This window comes from Triticum urartu, chromosome 2 (assembly GCF_003073215.2).
Source record: "Triticum urartu cultivar G1812 chromosome 2, Tu2.1, whole genome shotgun sequence".
Classification (NCBI taxonomy): domain Eukaryota; kingdom Viridiplantae; phylum Streptophyta; class Magnoliopsida; order Poales; family Poaceae; genus Triticum; species Triticum urartu.
In genome coordinates, this window is record NC_053023.1 from 110,025,179 (window position 1) to 110,045,922 (window position 20,744).

General features: G+C 44.2%; 3 protein-coding genes across 7 annotated transcripts; all 3 read left to right on the plus strand.

Annotated features, from left to right (window-relative positions):
- The first annotated feature begins 158 nt into the window (after nucleotides 1–158).
- On the plus strand, nucleotides 159–4,983 carry LOC125536180 (apoptotic chromatin condensation inducer in the nucleus-like). Of its 4 annotated transcripts, none has more exons than XM_048699348.1 (6): nucleotides 159–296; nucleotides 600–678; nucleotides 1,349–3,003; nucleotides 3,417–3,605; nucleotides 3,695–3,846; nucleotides 4,223–4,983. In XM_048699348.1, exons 3-6 carry the CDS (start codon nucleotides 1,365–1,367, stop codon nucleotides 4,697–4,699), a joined length of 2,457 nt encoding a protein of 818 aa, XP_048555305.1. In that variant the 5' UTR covers nucleotides 159–296; nucleotides 600–678; nucleotides 1,349–1,364; the 3' UTR covers nucleotides 4,700–4,983. The 4 variants fall into 4 exon arrangements, with proteins under 4 accessions (XP_048555305.1, XP_048555306.1, XP_048555304.1 ...); XM_048699349.1 differs by having other exon boundaries at nucleotides 192–432; XM_048699350.1 differs by lacking the exon at nucleotides 159–296 and adding an exon at nucleotides 459–505.
- Nucleotides 4,984–8,232: 3,249 nt separating this feature from the next.
- On the plus strand, nucleotides 8,233–12,480 carry LOC125536181. The gene is made up of 12 exons (XM_048699351.1): nucleotides 8,233–8,506; nucleotides 8,629–8,716; nucleotides 9,003–9,102; nucleotides 9,189–9,262; nucleotides 9,466–9,534; nucleotides 9,648–9,725; nucleotides 10,021–10,145; nucleotides 10,575–10,647; nucleotides 11,039–11,097; nucleotides 11,188–11,565; nucleotides 11,783–11,885; nucleotides 11,972–12,480. Exons 1-12 carry the CDS (start codon nucleotides 8,403–8,405, stop codon nucleotides 12,182–12,184), a joined length of 1,464 nt encoding a protein of 487 aa, XP_048555308.1. The 5' UTR covers nucleotides 8,233–8,402; the 3' UTR covers nucleotides 12,185–12,480.
- A 192-nt stretch (nucleotides 12,481–12,672) lies between these two features.
- LOC125536182 (uncharacterized J domain-containing protein C4H3.01) lies at nucleotides 12,673–15,894 on the plus strand. 2 transcript variants are annotated; one of them, XR_007294929.1, is made up of 6 exons: nucleotides 12,673–13,036; nucleotides 13,370–13,444; nucleotides 14,245–14,384; nucleotides 14,880–15,017; nucleotides 15,080–15,401; nucleotides 15,479–15,894. XR_007294929.1 is itself a non-coding variant. In XM_048699352.1 (5 exons), exons 1-5 carry the CDS (start codon nucleotides 12,793–12,795, stop codon nucleotides 15,302–15,304), a joined length of 822 nt encoding a protein of 273 aa, XP_048555309.1. In that variant the 5' UTR covers nucleotides 12,673–12,792; the 3' UTR covers nucleotides 15,305–15,894. The 2 variants fall into 2 exon arrangements, 1 of the variants encoding a protein (XP_048555309.1); XM_048699352.1 differs by having other exon boundaries at nucleotides 15,080–15,894.
- The last annotated feature ends 4,850 nt before the right edge of the window (nucleotides 15,895–20,744 follow it).

Here is a 20,744-nt window from a genome sequence, read left to right on the forward strand (position 1 = left end):
GCATTATAGATAGATCACGAAAACGTAAAGGAAAAGTTCGTCCATTCACAACGAAAGCGTATTTTTGTAAAGGATGTGAGAGGCGTTTTCACCCATTCGCAACCCCACTTGTCAGCGACCATCGAGCACCCGCTGGCCGCTGCTCTTCCCGGATAGCAGCTGACCATATGACCCCACCAACAGCAAGGAGACACTCTGCAGCGCCAACACCACCACGCCATTCTCTTCCGTCTCCTCGCTGGCCGCGGCGCGGCGGGGCAAAAGCAAAGCCCTCGTCGGAATCGGCGCCGCGGCGGGTAGAATCACGGGTCCCGATCACGCGAAACTCGATTCCTCGCCCCGCCTCCTCCTCCCCCTCCCATGGAGTCGTAGTCTGCTAGATTCTCCCGCCCGCTCCCTTTTGCTGCGGTTTTTTGGGACTTTTTTTGCGAGGTTTTCGGCGCTCCTTTTTTTTGGGTTGTTTCCTTCCGGGGGGCGCGCGGTCTCCGCGGGTCCGCGGCGGCCGGTCCGTGCAGTCGCCGTCCCGTCGCGTGCTCTGCAAAATTCCAGTAGGGTTTTGTGGCTTGGGTTTTTGATCTGGTGCGCCTGCATGCCTGCAGGTTTCTGAATTTCGAGGCTCGCTGAAGGGCGGTCTGCGGCCGGCACCGTTTGGGGATCTCGCTGCGCGGCCGTCGCGAGGTGAGCTCACGCGCCCGTCCACGCCTCCTAGGGTTTTGATGCGCCCGTACGATTTGGACATTGCTCAGATGGTTAGGCATTAGCACGCTGGATTTGAGGGGGGTTTATGAAGGGTTTAGGCGTAGGTCTGTTCGGTGAGAGGAAATTATAGTGGCCATTGTCGTTTTTCGGTTCGGGTGTTTTTTGGGGTTTCGGTATGCTCTGGAGTAAATAAATTCTGTGGTTTCGGTATGCCGGCTGTGTGCATGAATGGCCTATGCAATTTTGTTTTATGGTGCATGAATGACCTATCCAGAATTTTCAGTTTTGAGGACTGCAATTGACAGTTTTTCACACTTATGACTTATCACACAGATGCACAGTGTGAAACCTTTTGTTTCTACATGGAGCACTTCACCTGACTATAATTTTACCCACCAATCGTCTGGTAGCTATATGTCTCTGAAGAATATCTTTGTTTAGCATGTAAACTGCTATTCTATCAGAGTTCCTACTCCCTAAAATGCAAAAACATATGCATTCATGTCTTCTGACAGTTTGCATAATTTGGTAACTGCAACTAAAGAAGGAAGCAGTTTCACTTGATAAATTGAAATTTGTTTACATTTTTGTTTCGTGATGCTGGTAAAAATTCATGTTTAATGGTGTAGCTGATTTCATGAGACTGCAGGATTTTTCCAGCCACAATGACGACGTATCCTGTGCTGAATGACCAGCCAATTGATCAGTGGAACTTTGCAGAACTGAAGGATGAGCTCTCTAGGAGGAACTTACCTACCGATGGCTTGAAGGATGATCTTGTGAAAAGGCTCTTTGAGGAACTTCAGGGTGATATACTTGGTGGAGAAGGGCCAGTTGGTGGATCTCCTCCCGATGATGATCTCAAAGAGGACGAAACCCCTGGTTCGGCTGATGCATCTGTTTGCCAGGCTGCGGTGGAACAAAATGTTGATGAAGGTCCTTCTCAGGTTGCAACCCTGGAAGGATATCCTGTTGGTTCTGTTACAGAGGCTAGTGAGAAAGGTGCCGATGCTACTACAGAGGTTATTCAGGATGCTGTAGTTAGTACCGAAGAAGTTAGTCAGACAACTCTTGTTGCGGAGGTTAGTGAGAAAAGTGCCGATGCTACTACAGAAGTTAGTCAGAATGCTGTAGTTAGTACCGAAGAAGATAGTCAGACAACTCTTGTTGCAGAGGCTAGTGAGAAAAGTGCCGATGCTACTACAGAAGTTAGTCAGGATGCTGTAGTTAGTAACGAAGAAGTTAGTCAGACAACTCTTGTTGCTGCTACTGAAGTTAGTGATGCTCCTCTTGTTGATATGGCAAAAGCTGATGAAATTTCTCCAAGTGACGCAGTGGCAACCAACGGAGATCACCTAGAATCAGCTCCAAGTGGCAGTAATGTAGTGAAGGAAGCATCTCCACAAGCTGATCGTCATAGTGAGATTATTGCAGAGAAGGCTCCAGAAGAAGGCACCATCAAGAAAGTGATTGCTAATTATCTACCATGTGATGTTGCCAGTACTGATGTCAAGTTAGATGCAACTTCTGCTAAAGACAAGTTAGATGCTGATATTGTAGAGCAAGATGCAGTATCATCACCTCCAGATGCTAGTGCGTCACATGTTGATCCATTGGATGTTGATGCTGTTGCAGCTGCACCAGGACAAAATGCTGAGACCCTGATTCCTGTGATAGATTTGAGTGATAATGCTTTGATGAATGGCAAGGACCTCGAAGATTCTGGGCGCACAAACAGTACCTGCAAACCAACCGTGGCAGGGACAAATGACCAGGTAACTGAGGTCAATCCTGTTCTAGGTTCTCAAATCAAGTGTGTTCCGATTCCGCATGACAATATATCAACTAATGTAAAAGGTGACCTGAATGCTGACAATTCTGATTTGGAAATAGAGGTTAAGAGGGATATGGTCAAACCACCATGCAACATTCCCTCCGTAGGTGATGATTTGCAGGCATTGGACGATGACAAAGAGTTGTCTAAGAACGGGACCCCATTGCAAGAAATAGAATCTAAATCCAATATGATCTTGGACAAGAAAGAGGACAGTCCTGATGGCGCTTTTCCTGAAAAACTAAATTTAGACAGGAGCTCGATAGAGGAGGATGTGATGGAAAGTAAGCATGTTGATACCATTATCAGATCTGATGATCTTGGAGGAAAGACTGCGGTTACCTCAGACCATGAAGAGGTAAAAGAGGTGATCCTCTTTAATACTGTTGCCAATGATTCATCTGTGGAGACAATGGATATTGTTCATGAAGAGAAGCTAGTAACTTCATCTGAAAAGAGGAAACTTGAAGGTTTGTCTTCACCCCCCTACGCATACAGTGTTGGATCATTTCTTGTATACCTTTCCTATATGAATATCTTGAGCGTTTTTGTTTTCTTCATTAAAGTATATCATTTTCTGTGGCATTTTTTTATGTATCAGTATGTGTGTGCATGTGTAAAGTTCATTGTCCGCATTGCGTAATCTTTGTCATTGTGGATTTTCTGTCTTTGGTAAATCTTGCATGAAACAGTTGTACCTCATATATTCTGCTCTTGTACGGTTTTGGGAAATAGGACAATTTTTTTTTTGCAGTCCTTTAGTAAGATTTGTGGCCTTTGTTTTCACATTGTACATTCCTCAAATAAATTTGGTAACAATTTATCAATAGTTTAAATGGAGAAATCATGTCATGTTTTTGTTCTAACTCACTGTTAAATGCAGACCAAGAAGTTGTCGCGGATGAGCCCATCAAACGTCAGCGCCATGTGGATACTCTCAAAATTCCTAAGCAACAAACATCCAAACTAAGTAGCTCTGATTCTCCAAAGGTTGTGGTTCGGCCTGCTCTAAAACATTTTGTTGGCAGGTCTAATTCAACAGCAAGTGGAGGTTCTCACAAAGAGCGGATAGGTGAGGTTTCTCGGCTCTTTTAGTAAAGTAGATTCACTATTGCACTGTACATCATATCTAATTTTTCCCCTTCTGTATTCATTGTTCAGTGCCACTTCCTCAGAAGCCTGCAACAACTTCCTTGAGAGTTGACCGATTTGTGCGCCCATTTACTTTGAAAGCTGTGCAAGAGCTTCTTGGTAGAACTGGATCTGTTTGCAGCTTCTGGATGGATGATATCAAGACCCACTGCTATGTTACAGTATGTCGCTAACTTCATTGTCTTATTTTACCTGTGCGGAATATTGTTAGAGGTGCATTTCAGCATTTGTTTGCGCCTTCTATGACCTTTTCAGGCCTTCCCAAGTTTTGCCTTTCATGTGTTACAGCTAAAATTTGCTAAATGTTAACAACAATAGTTTGTGCTTTAGCCTGTCGTTGCTAACAAATATTCTGGTGCTTTTTTACGTGGCCCTGGTAGGGGTTAATTTTTGTTCTTGGTATTCCTCTGTATGAAGGATGCAAACCTGAGATGTTAGCATTGTCGTGCCTTATTATTGGTTCAAAGAATCTCGTGATGCATTATTTGATAACGTCATGGTGTTGACTTGCCTGCTTGTCCTATTTCTGATACACAGTACTCTTCAGTGGATGAAGCTATCGCTACCAGGAATGCCGTTTACAACCTCCAATGGCCCCTAAACAATGGCAGTTACTTAGCTGCCGAATTTGTTGATCCACTTGAGGTGAAGCTTAAAATCGAACACCCTCCCCCACTGCCACTGCCTACCAGCCTCGGCAAGGATACAACGCCAAATGCAGCAGCCATCCAACAAGCGGAGGCTAACCAAACCATGCTTCACCGTGGCGCTGGTGCCGCATGGGGTCTGTCACCTACTCCACAGCCTCATACAAAGTTGTATACCACATCTAACCCCAGGTCGGAAAGGGAGGTGCTTCCACCTTCTCCAAAGCAACCGGAAACAACTATCAAGACACTTGATGATCTCTTCAGGAGGACACAGGCCTCTCCGATGATCTACTACTTGCCCTTATCGGAGGAGGAGGTGGCAGCCAAGCTCGCAGCACGCCGCAGGCGAAATTGGAGACGGTAGGGGACTCAAACCTGCTGCTCGTGCCCGGTATGTTGGTGCCTTGCTCATCTCTTATTCAGGCACAACCGGCATGGCCAGCGGATTCTCTTCCCAATATCCGACCGTTGGTATTGCAGCAGTTAACATGAAGGCTGTCGTTACTGCTTGTAATGGTTGGTGATATTTTGCGAAGCTTTGCACGGTCTTGGTCTTGGAACTCTTTTTTTTTTTGAAATTCTGGTCTTGGAACTCTTGATAACTGAGTAGTCGTATTGTAAATTGAGCTAGCTCTATTTTCGCTTGTCTGCCTAGCTGTTAACACGCACACGCGAATTTCCATCACCGACCCAGTCATCCTTTGGATCAGTTGGGCAATGTGCTGCGTGTATGTTCATAACCGTTGATGCTTACGATTCCTGCTGGTTGCTCTTGTTGCGGTATCAAGTTAGCATTTCTCATGTAATCGTGAGTTTCAGTCATGTATGGTTCTGAAATTTCTTTTTGAGGGAACTTGGTCTCTCTATTAACTACTCCCTCCGGAGGGAGTATAATGCTCAAATGTACAATGGCAGTGTCCCACGGCTGTAATAGCACACATATCGACCACGATCGAGGGATATGACTACTGTAGCACTAGGTTTTTTTAGGGGGTATAAGCTAAATTGTATTGATCAAAAGTAGCATCGAGAGGAATACAAATTCGATCGTGGAGGGTGAACCAAACATGGCGCCCCTCTCCAAAGAATTCGCAAATTTAGCTAAACTATCTACATTTGTGTTCACAGCTCGCCCTTCAAAGTTGAATATATAGTTGTAGTTTGTTGCTTGGTGCTATATTTCCTTAATGATATGTCCATCTTTGAGTCCTATGCAACAATGAAATTTTGAAGCAGCATCATTGGCGAGGCACAAGGGTTCACGACAGGCTATCGCTTCCGGCGCTGCAACCTTGTTAATTCCATGGATGGTAAGGGCCGAACAGCCAAGGAAAATGCCAGTTGCATCCCTGACATTGCTGCTGCAGAGCGCGCTATGCCATTGCGAGCTAGATTGGCGTTTGCATGGATCTTCGCATATCTTGGCGGAGGTGCCTTTGGTCTTTCAGCAGCAGCGACCCTAAGTGTAACTCGGTTTCTTACCACCTTTTGCAAGATTAACTTGAGGTCTGCTATGAACCAGTTGATGAAAAAGTGTGGCCGAAGGGTGTTGATAAACTTCCTCGTGGATAATCTGTCGTTTTGCCCACCAAATAGCCCATAGTGTCACCGAGAGCCTGACGAAGGATCCATTTGATAGTGTCTCAAACTCTCAATCATTGGAAACAACCATTGCCTCGCACTAGGCTCCGTTGTTTCATACAAGTGTTCCGCTAGCTCCCCATCGACGAGTGCCCAAACACACCTTGCCATTGTACATTTAAGAAGAGAATGCCTCAAAGAATACACAGCTCCACATAAATGCACATGTTCCGATGAGCTCTAACATCCTCCGTTGGCAGTGACTTCTTTGCTAGTCTCCAAAGAAACTTACGTATCTTCCCTGGGACTGGTGTTTTCCATAGCAACTTCCATGATGCCGCATCTCGGTCATTATTGGACGATCCAGAAGAACCATCTAACCAAGCTTCTCTTCTTAACTTTGTTGCGTCTTGGTCATTACTATAGCACTAGGTAAGGGCTCGTCAACTGGCGGTCCTACGTGGGTTGCGGTCCACTAAGCACCCTTGTCGCTTTTTCGTAACCTGGAGCTATTCACGTCCAGAACCAGGAACAGTTCTGGGAATCTTCTCGAAAGTTTTTATCTTCTCCTTTTTTCCGCCTTTTCTCATTTTCTTGATTTTTGAGTTTATTAATTCATGAACAATTTTTCAAAATACTTTTTTCATATATGTGTTTTTATTAATTCAAAGATATTTTTAAAATTCGTGAATTGTCTTGAATTTGTGCACTTTCTAAATTTTGAGAATTGTTTTTGAATCCACAAATATTTTTCCGGATTCAATAAAGTTTTTCATATTTGTGAATTTTTTTCTTCTGAATTTGTGTTTTTTCTTGAATTCAAGAACAAACTTTATATTCTTGAACATTATTATTCACAACTTTTTTTGAATTCACGAACAAAATTTTAAGTCGTGACTATTTTCTAATTCATAGACAATATTCTATTATGCAAACAATTTTTCCAATTCATGAACAAATTTTAAATCCATGAACATTTTTTTGTTTCATGAACTTCTTTAATAATTAGAAGTATAAACACAACTTATTTTGTTTTTTAGAGCAATCCTCAAAAATAGAGAAAGCACAAATTAATATGTGAAAAAGAAATGAAAGAAAAAGATGTCCCTGTCGGACACCCAACACGTGACTCGTTGGGATTGAGAGGGTGCCGTGTTCCTAACCAGGCCCATGAACGGGTCGATGTCCTGCAATAGGGGTGTTGCGCTCCTATGACGACCTGCTCCTGGGCCTGGACAAGGATTTTAAGAATAATATCCTTATTTAAAAAAAAATTCTCATGAATTTTAAAATAAAAAGACAAAAAAGGTAAAGAAAATATGAAAGGAATAGAGAAAGAAAGGACTGAAAGATAACTTGTAAGTCGACAAAGAAAAGCAGAAAAAACATAAGTGGGAGAAAGTTCGTTTTCCAGCAACCCACACGTGAAATAGAATACTGTTTCCCACTTCCCTCATCGATCTCTCTCATACACACACATCTCTGGCATTTCTCTCTCTCATCCCCACCATCACGCCACAAGTCCATTCATGTCCAGCTCTCGCATGCATAAAAGATAGGAGAGAGAAGGACTACATGTATCAGCTATAGCTATAGAGAGGGAGGCGACTAGAGACGATGTTTAGGAGAAGCATGATGCGGGGATACTGAGATCAACAATATCCAAGATACGGATCAGCCAGGTAAAGCAAAATGTTTGGTGTGCGAAAGGTTATATCATTGACAGATAGAGTCTGAAAAGGTACTATAGTGCCTAGGGAAAGGAGCACATGCTCGATGCCGCTGTACCAGCATTGCCAAGTAAGCACTCCCACAACGCCACGTCGCGGCCACACGTCGCCTCCTGCTCATCGACCCACACGCCAACACCAGCATGAGCCGACCAGGGGTTGACAAAACAGGATACCTTGCTGTCACACGGGCTTTGGCCCCGACAGCAGCAAGGAGGAGGTGGTTTCCCAGTGCAGGGTAGGGTAGGATTCGCCACTCGTGTCGCTTGCGCGGAGCGAAACAGAGTCGGTTAATTTTAGCAAGTAAGGTTGACGAACGCCTTTTAGGTGATTTACCAACTTCATTACAAGTGAGTTTGCAACCTGCAAAAGGGATTGTCCTCTCACTCAAAAAGCAAATCTTTTATTTTTTTTAGGGGAGCAAATCTGTTATTTTAGTTTTTTTTTGCGAAAAATCTGTTATTTTAGTGGCAAAAACTTCACGAGTCATGTTGGGCCAAGAAAAGTACTCATTCACGGGCCACGGTGGGTCAGCCCAATAATAGTTGTAACAGGAAAAGGCTCGTCCACTTCGCCGACTCTTTCTCTGTACACCCACGACGCAAGTTAGCTCTCTCCCCCTCTCCTCTCCACCCCGCATCCCCTTCCCCACGCACGCAAACGGCTTACCCCCGCCACGACCTCGCCGTCGCCTCGCCGCCACCGCGCACCGGGCAGCCAGGAATCCGCGACCGCTGCCCTTCGAATCGCCGCGATATGATGACCTCCCGGCGGGCCAGCGGCGGCAGCACCAGCAGCAGCTGCGCGCTCTGCGAGGGATCCAACCTCCCCTCCTGCTGCGCCGCGTGCGTCAACACGAGGTACGCCCCTCCGCCCCGCCCCGCCGCCCGTCCGTCCCCGATTCGATCGAAGCTCGCCCTCTCCCCTGCCTGACCCTCGCCCGCCCCCCGCCCCGGCGTCGGATTTTTTTTTGTCTGCGCAGGCTGTTCGAGTACCACGCGACGCTGCGCCTGAGGAGGAACCTCCGCGACACCCTCCAGTCCCGCATCGCCGCGCGCCTCGAGGCAAAGGTTGGTCCGTCGCTCTCGCTGTGCCCGACTCGCCAGTCCTCCAATTCAGTGCTAACTAGTTTGGGTTTCCATCTCTCAGTCTGGCAATTTCCATGTGTTTGTGCCTCGGGTCTGGAATCTATTGCCCGGCACATGCCTGAACCTAGAGTGATTTGTAGCTCACATTTAATCATTTTACAATTGGATACAATTGGTGCTGGAGAACTATACAGAAATATTATATGTTTCGAATGAAAAGTTGTACAGACAGAGTATAACTTTGGCCTGTTTCGCCTATTTCTGGCAGAGGAAAGCGGAGGAGCAGAGGATGTGGAAACTGAGCAAAGCTCACGACATCAAGGAGCTGAGGGATCGGCTCAGCGAGTTGAAGAGTCGAACTGCGTTAGGTTAATCTCTTTTACTCTTGCGGATTGTATCTTGTTACCAGTTGCCAGTTTGCGGTACTGAGTTGTGGTAATTAATGTGTTTGCAGAGAAGATGAAGATCAAGCAGGCATCAAGTGATCTCAAGGTGAAAAGTGGTACATTGAATGTGGCTTTTATCACGGTAAAATTGTTTCTTTCTCTGTGTTTCTCTTTGATGAAATGTGAAATTCACTACTCCGTCTGATCCATATTTGTTGTCGCTCAAGCGGATGTATCTAGACGTATTTCAGCGCTAGATACCTCCGTTTGAGCGACAAGTAATACGGATCTGAGGGAGTACTAAGAAATTACTGATCCTGAATATATCTTTTCCACCATCTTCAGCTAAAAACGAAGCAAACCGATTCATCAACGATGCACACCAATGCCATGAAAGCAGCACAGATGGGTCTTGTAAGTCCTAACATGCCTCTTCATTTCTTACTTATTATCCAATATCCATCATTTATGCGATTATGTCTGTCGGTTTTGGTATTCTCTGGAATTGAAATACACTTTCGTGGCAGATGGCAACAACCTCCGAACGTCTGAAACGTCAGTCCAAAGCTGTAAAGCAGCTTTGCAGGTTGTTCCCAATGAGGCGAGTAAGTATTATGGTCTTGTCTGTTTTAGTGGCTTTGTGTTTTCTTCCTATATATGTATATTTTGGGATTCCTAGTGAGAACTTCAGTTGCATTCAACTTTGCTCATATTTAGAGCATGTGACTGTAACTAATTTACTTCTACATATTTCACACACCAGCTTTATATGTTAATAATTTAATTGTTGCATATTCACCTACTAAATTTTTTCACATAAAAAATGATTAATTTGATATTAATGCTACCTGAATTACCATGCATAGACAAAGATTTATATACACAATTTTCAATTTGTAGGCTATTATAGATGGAGAAAAGAAGGATGGTCACAGTGATCCGTACGATGTTATATGTGGTATTCGTCTACCTCGTGGTCTCGATCCACATTCAGTTCCATCAGAGGAGTTATCAGCTTCCTTGGGGTTATACTTCTTTCCTCAAACTACCACTTATTAGTTGTTCTGATATTATGCTCTTGATTACCAGAATGATTAAATGAATGTCCATTCTTTTATGATTCATGGTCGTAAGTAAATTGCACCCTTCCTCATTCTGTCTAATCATGTAAATACCTTATATAAGATTGTTTGTTTCTAAAAAAAATCAGAGCGTAGAACATAGAGAAATGCATTTGATTTTCATTAGTTTATGCAAGTGAAAAATCAGGGCAAGGAGTTACATATGGAGTCTAACAGTCCTATTTGTGAGTTGTGACCAACAAGACTAACATGTTTTGTGTTATTGTAATATTATTTTATTGGGCTAGACAGATTGTTTGAGAACAGTTTGCATTTAGTACTGTGTGCATTTGGTTCTGAATGTTGGGTAACATAATTTTCTTTTTGTGACAGGTACATGTTGCAAGTCCTCAGCATTGCAATTCATATCCTATCCGCACCAGCCCTTCATGTAGCCGGTTTTGGGGTAAGATCCAACTATGTGCTCTTAATCTGTTGTCATAAGCTTACTCTTGAAGTTAGCATGCTAGTACATCTGAAGATACAATCATTCAATCCTGTCGGTCAAACAATATAAACTTCTAAGTAGTATGAATAACAACGGTCATTCTTGTCCTGTAAATGTAGTTATTTTGTCGTGAATATCTCTGTGGATATATAACTTGTATAAACCGAGCGTAGAACCTTATACATAGTCAGCGCGATCCTTCATGTGTCATTTGTATGTATGCAAAGTATGTACATATTCTGTAAGTTCAGCCTGGTTAGATTTCTAATAGCATGAGTAGCAACATGAGCTTTCTATTGGTTATCCAGTAACTTTGTGCGGCTAATATATTATATATGTTTTGTATTAGGCTTCTTGTTCACGTGTATGGCAGCGGAGTAGCTACTGGAGCACACGACAATCCCAGAGGTACTCTGTCAAGAAAAAGGCGACATATCTCTGTCTCATTAATAATATTTAAAATCTTTATTGACGTGAGACTGTTCTCTTTTTTTCCAGCAAGGTTTACCCACTTTTTGTGCCAAGGCAAAATAATTGTTCTGTTGGAGAGGAAAATTCATGGACAGAAAGTGGTTCGGGTAACTTTGGTGTTGATTCTGTGGACTCGGATCAGAAATCCCTTTTTGACTCCAAGAGAAGCAATAGCTTCAACTTCTCAGCCGCATCTTCTCACTCCATTGAGAGGCATCAAGACTTGCAAAGAGGGATATCTTTGCTAAAGACAAGTGTTTCTGCCATCACTGCCTACTACTATAACTCATTGGGCTTGGATGTGCCACCCAATCTTTCTACTTTTGACGCATTTGCAAAGATGCTCCATATGTTATCATCTTCAAAGACCCTTCGAGCTGCTCTTGAATCAAATATCGCCTCAAGGTGCAATTCATACTGTTCTTAGAGAATGACAAGCATATATTCTGGCTCTTCCATAATCTGCGCAAATTTGCAAATTGTATCTATCTATTTTCCTTAAAACTGCCGAAAGTGTACAACTAAAGATGTTGTAGCACTATTTTGCAAATAATAAAAGGCCGTTTTAAGGGGGTGCATGAGTAAAAAAATGGTTAAATGATCCTTACAATTCTGCTTGCAGATCAGAAAAGCAGGCACAACAGCTAAACAGATCAATATGGAAGGCAAGCTCGGCCATCTCATCTAACAGCAGTATGTTGGACAGCACGCACACAGCTATCATGGTAAACTCCCACTTAGTTCTTTTTTGCTCGCATAGGATCTACTTTCAGTGCATCGCATTGCCTAATACAATCTCTGTTTTAACCAGCCGAGCTCTCTAGATAACCTCCTCCTGAACTCGAACACGAGTTTCTTGTACACCGGTAAGCCGCCGAAGCACGGCGGAGCACCCGACAGCATTGTGGACGGCTGGGACATGGTAGAGCGTGAGATCCTGCCGCCCCCGCCGTCCCAGATAGAAGACATCACGCAGTGGGAAAGAGCGCACACCTACGCTCGCAGTGGTTCTAAAAAGAAATGACTTGCATAACCTAAGCTTTTAGAACACCGCAAGAAGCTTCAGCTAGATGGATAGATGGATGGATGTGGATGGATGTCTGATCATATGGTTTTGGTTTGTGTATGTATAGAAGAAAGCTAACCATGGCCTATGAGTTATGCAGAAGGGAAGGGCATTGTAGGGTAGAACTGATCAGCTCTGCCCCCCTGTACAGCACCTGTAATTTGTAAATATACCTGTATGGCTGTATACATAGCATTTACTGGCAATGAATAAATATAGTACCAGCTGAAATGCTGCTGCTCTTTCCTGTATCAGAAATTGAAGACTCTTATGTTGCTGCACCTCTCTACAAAAGCATCTTCTGCAAAGTAAAGTACTGTAATTATTTGCTTGAGAGATGACTCGGAAGATTTGGAAGATGGATTGTTTGTGTTTTAGCAACATATAAGTGTCACTGACGAAAAAGATACTCCACTGGCAGTGTACAAATTTTTGAGACGAGAATTTATCAACGTGTCACCGTCGGGAGGCGTTCCCTCCCTTCCAGCTCCCACCACACAACCGCCCGCCGCTCCGAGCTCCGGCTCGTCCCCCTCCCCTAACCCCTGCGCCCCAGGTCGCCGGCGATGAGCAGCCTCCGAGCCACCTCCGCCCTCCTCCACACCTACTACTCTTCCGCCGCCGCCGGCCGAGGCGGCGCCAGGCGGCTCGGGTTCGCGCCGCGGCTCCGCGTGGGCTTCCGCGTCCCGTCCAAGGCGTCGTCCGCCTTCGTGCTCGACGAGGTCGCGAGGGCGGCCGGGGGCGTGCGGAGGAGGGCGGCCACGCGCGCGGCCAGCTGGGATTCCGAGAAGTCCCCGTACGAGACGCTCGGTACGACGAAGCTATGGCCTATGATGCTAGTGAGAGAAGCGCATGCATGGATTTGCAATTATGATTTAGCATATCTGTTTTTTGCTTTTTCATGAGTTGCTGATCAGTTCAGCTGCCAAATCCTTCAATACTGCCGGGCTTCGATTATTCAAAATTTGGGAATTTGTTGCTAGATTTGGTCGTTCGAGGAGCTTGCTGCTGTGGTGGTTCTGTAGTTCGGTCCAAAACTGTGTGTTTCTCATAGTAGTAGCACTATAATGTGTCCTTGTGAGATGGCTATAGTGGTCTTAGAATTTTCTGTGTGAAGCTAATGTGTGTTGTTGTGGTTTGTAGAGCTGGAAAGGGATGCTGACGAGGAGACCATAAAGGTCGCGTACAGGAGATTGGCCAAGTTCTATCACCCTGATGGTTTGCTTCTTTACCCTTTTATGTATCCGCACAATGTGGTCGTTCTATTAACTGCGTTCCACACATTAACTTTTGTAGGCAGTATTTCTGTACTTACAATTTCACACGATTCCGACGAATATGTTGTTTGTTACTCCCTACTAAAAGAAATATAAGAGTGTTTAGATCACTAAGTAATTCATCCGCCCTTACTATTCAGACTTGGTAACTACTCCCTCTGTCCCAAAATATAAGAACGTTTTTAACACTACACTAATGTCAAAAACGTTCTTATATTATGGGACGGAGGGAGTAGTAAGTGTCGTGTTATTAAGTAAAATGTGGGTTTATGCACAAAAAAGTAGGATGTGGGCATATGCTTGTTTTTGAATGAATTCTGTTTGCCATAGTGTAAGCTTTACACATAGGTGCACGTTGATGACTATTTATTAGTTTACAGTATTGACTCAGTAATTTAATTATATTGTTGTATGATGTGGATTCAGCCATAAAACATCAATTACACCGTGTATAGATCACGTTGATACTATAAATAGACTTCCAATTTTTTTTTGAATATAAGGACTTCCAGATTTTGGTGGACCAACAGTCTGATTCCTCAACTCATAGCTATTGACTGGGAAATGTGTACGAAACTGCATAAACAGAAGTTGTGATAGGCCACAGCTAACAATGAACCATGGAGGAAATTCTTGCCGTCAGAATATACTGGGCACCGTTTTTTAAAATTCATGCTATTTTGCATGCATAACCAAATAATAAGCTAATTTATTCTATCTGATTATTTTGTTGTCTCAAAGTTTATGATGGTAAGGGAACCCTTGAGGAAGGAGAGACCGCTGAAGCCCGTTTCATCAAAATCCAAGCAGCATATGAGCTGTTGATCGATGACGAAAGGAGAAAGACATACGATAAAGAGCATTTTGTGAATCCAATGAAGGTCTGAATTTCTATGGTCAACTACTTATTGTGATGATTGGCAGGAAGTTGCATGTTTGTTAATTGATTTTTGCTAATTGTCTTAAATTCATGTAGGTCTACTAGTGTTAACCGCATAATGTGAATTACATAGAGCATTTTCTTCTTCTAAGACGATTCTAAAAAAAAACGAATTTATTAAAGCTAGCACTTCTTCATCTTTGTGAGCTAACTCCTTTACCCTTGGAGCGGGGATTATCATCCAATGTATTGTTCCTAAACTGGGCCAGTGATAATGGCATTCAGGAATAACTAATGGATGTCAATAAAAGTCTGTAACTGGAATCATGTACCATATTGAAATAATTAAACATTCTACTGTCTATTGTGTAACTAGGAGAACACAAAGAAGGATTCAAAATTCTTATATCACTATGATAATTTGAAATTGAGAGCACTGAGGTGAAAAGAAAAGAGGTATTCTTGAATGCTAAAAAATATGTTTTTCGTCAATCAGGCTTCTCAGGCATGGATGGAGTGGGTGATGAAAAAACGAAAAGCTTTCGATAAACGTGGAGACATGGCGGTAGCTGCTTGGGCCGAGCAACAACAACGAGAATTGACGCTTCGGGCGCGGCGTCTCTCTAGGTCGAAGGTAATTATAAGACAATTATCCTGCATGGTGTACTATGGTTTACTTAGAACCACTGGATCCAGGTTGACCCAGAGGAGGAAAGGAGATTACTCGCCAAGGAAAGGAAGGCTTCTATGGAGTTCTACAGCACAACTCTAAAAAGACATACCCTCGTATTACGGAAGAGGGACATCATGCGCAAGAGAGAAGAGGAAGACAAGATGAGTGAGATCAGTAGACTTCTAGCTGCCGAGGGGCTTGAGTTAGATACAGACGAAGATGATGATGACACAACTTTCTTGAAGTAATTCTATCCAGTATTTACCCGCCAATTATATCCACCCCCGTCCCAGAAGCCCTGGAAGGTTTCCTTGAAGTTGCTTCCATCGCACTGAAGTATATAAGGCAAGAAAATTCGGCCTTGTTGAGCATGATGAGTTGTATATTGATAACTGTTGGATCGGAAAATCCTATCTGCGCAGATGTAGGATTGTCCCATGGAGCAGAAAGAGGAGGAATGTGAAGTGATTCTTCAGTGCTGATTGCCGCAGGCCAGCAGTGTAATCGGCGAAGGCTGGATACAAGACTTGCAAGAGCTACGACTATCAGGTGTGTATACTTGTTACATGCAAGATGTAATTATGTTAAGGTGGTATCCAGGCGCTGTTACCAGCTGCTTGTAACCGTGGCCCTGTGCTATACTACTGTAGAAGGCAGATGAAGCAGCCAGGTTTGTGTTTCAGCCTAGATTCTTCCCGTGGCCGGGCACTGTTTCATTACCTGTTATAGTACTACAATGCATGATTCGCTTGTCGTCCTTGTTAAAATCTGAAGGCTTCTGAATGATGATGAATACTACCAAGTGATTGCTAGTAACGTGAATATACACATTGTCGCATGCCTGTCTGATGGTGAAACCTCCTGCCGCTTCTTCCAATTCCTCTCAAATTTTCTGATTGATTTTATTTTGACACAAAAGAGAATATATTTATATCACGGAGCCACTACGACAAAGCAATGTCCTAAAAACATTACAGATGCACACGACCTAAAAAGAAGAAAAAGCGGACGATCCTGCTACAGTGATCAATTCTTTGTAACAGTAGCACAAAACACCATGAAGACAACACCTGAAGTCCAAATTCTTCACAAGACAACATCTGAAGTCCAAATTCTCCACAAGCGACACCTCCAGAAAAGAAACAGTGCACAAGCGCCGCCGCCGCCCGATCATAGGTCTTAGGTTTTCACCTTGGAGAAACTCCGCGCTCTAAAAAATAATGCCTTCAACAAGGTCAACACCTGAAGTCCAAATTCTCCACAAGCGAAGCCTCCAAGAAAGAAATAGTGCACAAGCGCCGTTGCCGCCCGATCATAGGTATTAGGTTTCCATCCTGAAGAAAATCCACGCTCTAAAAAACAATGCCTTCAACAAGGTCACTGCCAGGCTCATCCAATTAAGGCAGTACTTGGGTTTTCACCTTGAAAGCTAAGACTTTCTGCACTCCTCCTGTTTTGTCGGCCTCACTTACCGATGCCATTTCTACAAGTCACGAAACACCAAGCAAAGTCGTCATCGCCTGGAAGATTCGATCCACCATTACTAGGCCTCAAACCTTAGCCACCATGATCTTCTCCGCTACTGTCTTCACCATGGAAATTGACATACCGACATGTCCCATAATGTCAACAGACAACTAAGCTTCGTGTCACGCCCTCTCGAAGCCACACAGGCTGAAATAGGGGCGGGCACGACCAAATCCCATCCGATCCAGCAATCTACAGGCGTCAAGCACCCAAAGGAGATCTCCCACAGAGCCTTCTGGAACTCATCAACGACCAGATCAAAGAGGGCCGACATCAAGCAGAACACCGTCTTGGCGCAAGAAGAACCCTAGGTCTACCTCCATTGTTGAAGCAAAACCAGTAGGCTCCCACGCCGCCGGTCGGAACAGTGGAGGAGAAGGCAACCGCGACGCCGCCTGCGGGAAAGCACTACTCGCCCATGCCTCGCCGCTCCGGCTCGCGCCAGGCCACAACAACTGACAACCATCGCCACGATCTTTAGGTGGCAGCCGAAAAGTAGCGGTGAGCCATAACCTAGGGTTTCCGAAAGATCCCCCAAATCTACACACCTCCGCCGCCAAATCGTCGCCACGAGGACCTCCTGTGATGAACCTGGGTTCGGGATCCCGTGATCCACCGCTCCTAGGCGCCGCCACAAGGAGCCTCCTCCGGATCCATCATCCCCGGTGGAGGGGGCGGAATCACCGCCATGTTCGGAGCCGCCGCTCCAGGATCCTTGCGCCGCAGATCGGACGCCCCCCTTGCCGAAGCCACCCTTCACGTTGCGCCAACAAGCAATGCCACGCCGCCAGGAGAAGCACCCGAAGGAAGATGGCGTGCAGCCGATCCGATCCGCCGCCATGCGCTGGCCCTCCCAACTACGCCATGGTCGCGAGGCGCCAGGGCCCCGCTGTCCCCCTCACTGGCGGTGCACGGGAATTCCCGGCAGCCTCATCTGGGGATGACGAGGGGAGGGAGAGGATGGAGGAGGTGGTGGCGGGTGGTGGCTAGGGTTTCTCCCCCGGTAGCCCCACGGGAGGCGACGCGAGGGGGGATGAGAAGGAGATAGATAATTTTCTGATTGATTGGTTGGTTTATTTGTTAAGTACTCCCTTGGTAACTCAATATATATATATATATATATATATATATATATATATATATATAAGACAATTTTTGATAGTATGACAGGCAAATAATTTTGTTCGGAAATATTTCAGTTCTGCGAGATTTCCACGCGAATGCATTGGCTGTCATTGGTGAGGTGCATGGATCTTAAACTAGACTTGAAGCACATGAGACGAGACACGTAAAGCTGTGAGCTCGTTCGCTAAAACAGAGCAGTGACGCGAACACTCTCTTGTCCGCACTTGCTCTTGTCCCCGCCGCATGTCTCTCTGCTATTCAGACTTTGCTCTTACGTCCTTCCCGCTGCTTTATGGTGTACAGATGCTAATAAAAACATAATGTGACAAAACAATTAAAAAGAGGAGAGAGTATTATGATGCCCTAGGAAGAAAAGATGCTAAGAGCAACTCTAGCAGAGCCGCTATATCCACCCGACCTACAAAATAACCGCCCATATACATTACCAGGACGGAAAAAACATCCCGAACAGATACCGTATATTCGGTCGGTCGCAACACCGCATTCTCTTTTATGCGGAGCTCTAAAAAAATCGCCCACAACCCTCAAATCTCCAGTTTTCCCCTTCTTTATGGTTTTCTCTATCCCACGCGCGACTTGGCGGGAGGGAAAACGCGCCCGCCGTTCCGCCCCGCCTTCTACCCAAATCTTCGATGACTTTTGCTTCCTACAGCCACCTCGCGCCATGGAGAGCTTCGTCTGTCCTCACCTGTGATACGTCTTCATTGTATCTACTTTTTCGAACATTTTTCTCTTGTTGGACTCTGATTTGCATGATTTGAACGAAACTAACCCAGATTAACGTTGCTTTTAGCAGAACTACCTTGATGTTATTTTTGTGGAGAAATAAAAGCTTTCAGAATTGGATGAAACTTTACGAGGATATTTTATGAAATATATAAAAAATACTGGAGCAAAGAACTGCCGGAGGGGGCCACATGTAAGCCACAAGCTCAGGGGCGCCCCACCCTCCAGTGCATGCCTTGTGAACTTGTGGGCCCCACGGGTCCTCTTCTAACCTAATTTTAAGCCTAAAAGTATTGTCTTCCCGAGAAAAAAAATCAAAAAGAAAGCTTTATCATGTTTTACGATACAGAGCCGCCGCCACTTCCCGTTCTTCGTCTGAAGCCCTAATCTGGAGTCCGTTCGGGGCTCGAGAGTGAGGGATTCGTCGCCTTCGTCATCACCAACCTTTCTCCATCAACTATTTCATGATGCTCACCGCTGGGAGTAAGTAATTCCTTTGTAGGCTTGCTGGACAATGATGTAGATGGATGCGAGTCAATTTGTTAGGGCATGTTCCCTAATATCCACTATGTTCCGAGATTGATGTTGCTATGACTTTGCCATGCTTAATGCTTGTCACTAAGGCCCGAGTGCCATGATTTCCGATCTGAACACTTAGCTTTTCAGGATTATTTATATGAGATGTTGATCTTACCTGCAAGTTATATGCACATACTATTTTTTGAACCCCAGACTCCAAAATGACAATAATTGTGATACTCTTCAGGGATGACTGTAATTTGAGAAGTTTATGTATTTACTATTTGCTAATGCTTTGTTTTGGTTCTCCGTTAGACGGAGTGCCTTAATTACCCTTACTTTCCAATAGGACCCCGCTGCCATGGGAGGGTAGGACAAAAGTTGTCATGCAAGTTCTTATTGCAAGCACGTATGACTATATATGGAATGCATGCCTACACATGATTGATGAATTGGAGCTATTGTATATCGCTCTAGGTTGTGACTGTTACATATTGAATTTCATCCAAATATCCATCGCTGCTCCACGGCCTACGCTTTAGTACTACTGTTGTTACTCAAGTTACTATTACTGCTGCTTCTACAAATCTGCTACCACTGCTACTACAGTACTACTGTTACTGTTGCTCTACTATTACTACTATCATATTACTGTGTTACTAATAAAATTGCTACAGGGAATTGATTCTCAGGTGTGGTTGAATTGACAACTCAACTACTAAGGCTTATACATATTCTTTCACTTCCCTTGTGTTGAATCAATAAATTTGGGTGAAATACTACCCTCGAAGACCGTTCTGACCCCCTACACTTGTGGGTGATCAACCCGCATCTCCTGCACCAAGATTAGAGCTTGGGGCACCATTTATTGCCGCTGGCGGGCTGCAACCGCCATCGCCCTGGATCCTGCTGGGAGCTTTGATTGGTGCTTCGTTATAACTTGTTCTTCTCTTCGTGCCTCCTCGTGAATCAAGAATGATATCCCACCACATCAAAAGATAAAGGAGAGAGAATTTGCACTTCAGAATGCAAGATGAAAACTGCTTGAACTCTGAAAACAACACATGTGTTCAACATCATGTATCTTTAGGAGTATAGCTTGCCGAATCTTAACTTCGAGAAAGAATCTTGAAGAACACTTCAAGAATGAAAGAAAATTTTGACTACCACCATGACGAGCCTTGATACATCCATTTTGCATCATGCTTTTATATCGATATTTATTGCATTATGGGCTGTTATTACACATTATGTCACAATACTTATGCCTTTTCTCTCTTGTTTTACAAGGTTTACATGAAGAGGGAGAATGCCGGCAGCTGGAATCCTGGGCTGGAAAAATAGCAAATATTAGAGACCTATTCTGCACAACTCCAAAAGTCCTGAAACTCCAGAAAGTCAGTTTTGGAATATATTAAAAATATCGGGCGAAGAAAGCACCAGAGGGGGTGAAGGAAATATGCCCTAGAGGCAATAATAAAGTTGTTATTTATATTTCCTTATATCATGATAAATGTTTATTATTCATGCTAGAATTGTATTAACCGGAAACTTAGTACATGTGTGAATACATAGACAAACAGAGTGTCACTATTATGCCTCTACTTGACTAGCTCGTTAATCAAAGATGGTTAAGTTTCCTAGCCATGGACAAGAGTTGTCATTTGATGAACGTGATCACATCATTAGAGAATGATGTGATTGACTTGACCCATCCGTTAGCTTAGCACTATGATCGTTTAGTTTATTGCTATTGCTTTCTCCATAACT

Excerpts from the sequence above, each read along its gene's own strand:
- LOC125536181 (XM_048699351.1), top strand. The coding sequence starts at position 8,403 with ATGATGACCTCCCGGCGGGCCAGCGGCGGCAGCACCAGCAGCAGCTGC. Across the intron at positions 9,535-9,647 it reads AAGCAGCACAGATGGGTCTT|ATGGCAACAACCTCCGAACG; the intron begins GTAAGTCCTAAC and ends CTTTCGTGGCAG. Across the intron at positions 11,566-11,782 it reads GAATCAAATATCGCCTCAAG|ATCAGAAAAGCAGGCACAAC; the intron begins GTGCAATTCATA and ends TTCTGCTTGCAG.
- LOC125536182 (XM_048699352.1), top strand. The coding sequence starts at position 12,793 with ATGAGCAGCCTCCGAGCCACCTCCGCCCTCCTCCACACCTACTACTCT. Across the intron at positions 14,385-14,879 it reads ATTTTGTGAATCCAATGAAG|GCTTCTCAGGCATGGATGGA; the intron begins GTCTGAATTTCT and ends TTCGTCAATCAG. Across the intron at positions 15,018-15,079 it reads GGCGTCTCTCTAGGTCGAAG|GTTGACCCAGAGGAGGAAAG; the intron begins GTAATTATAAGA and ends CACTGGATCCAG.
- LOC125536180 (XM_048699348.1), top strand. The coding sequence starts at position 1,365 with ATGACGACGTATCCTGTGCTGAATGACCAGCCAATTGATCAGTGGAAC. Across the intron at positions 3,004-3,416 it reads TGAAAAGAGGAAACTTGAAG|ACCAAGAAGTTGTCGCGGAT; the intron begins GTTTGTCTTCAC and ends TGTTAAATGCAG. Across the intron at positions 3,606-3,694 it reads TTCTCACAAAGAGCGGATAG|TGCCACTTCCTCAGAAGCCT; the intron begins GTGAGGTTTCTC and ends TTCATTGTTCAG.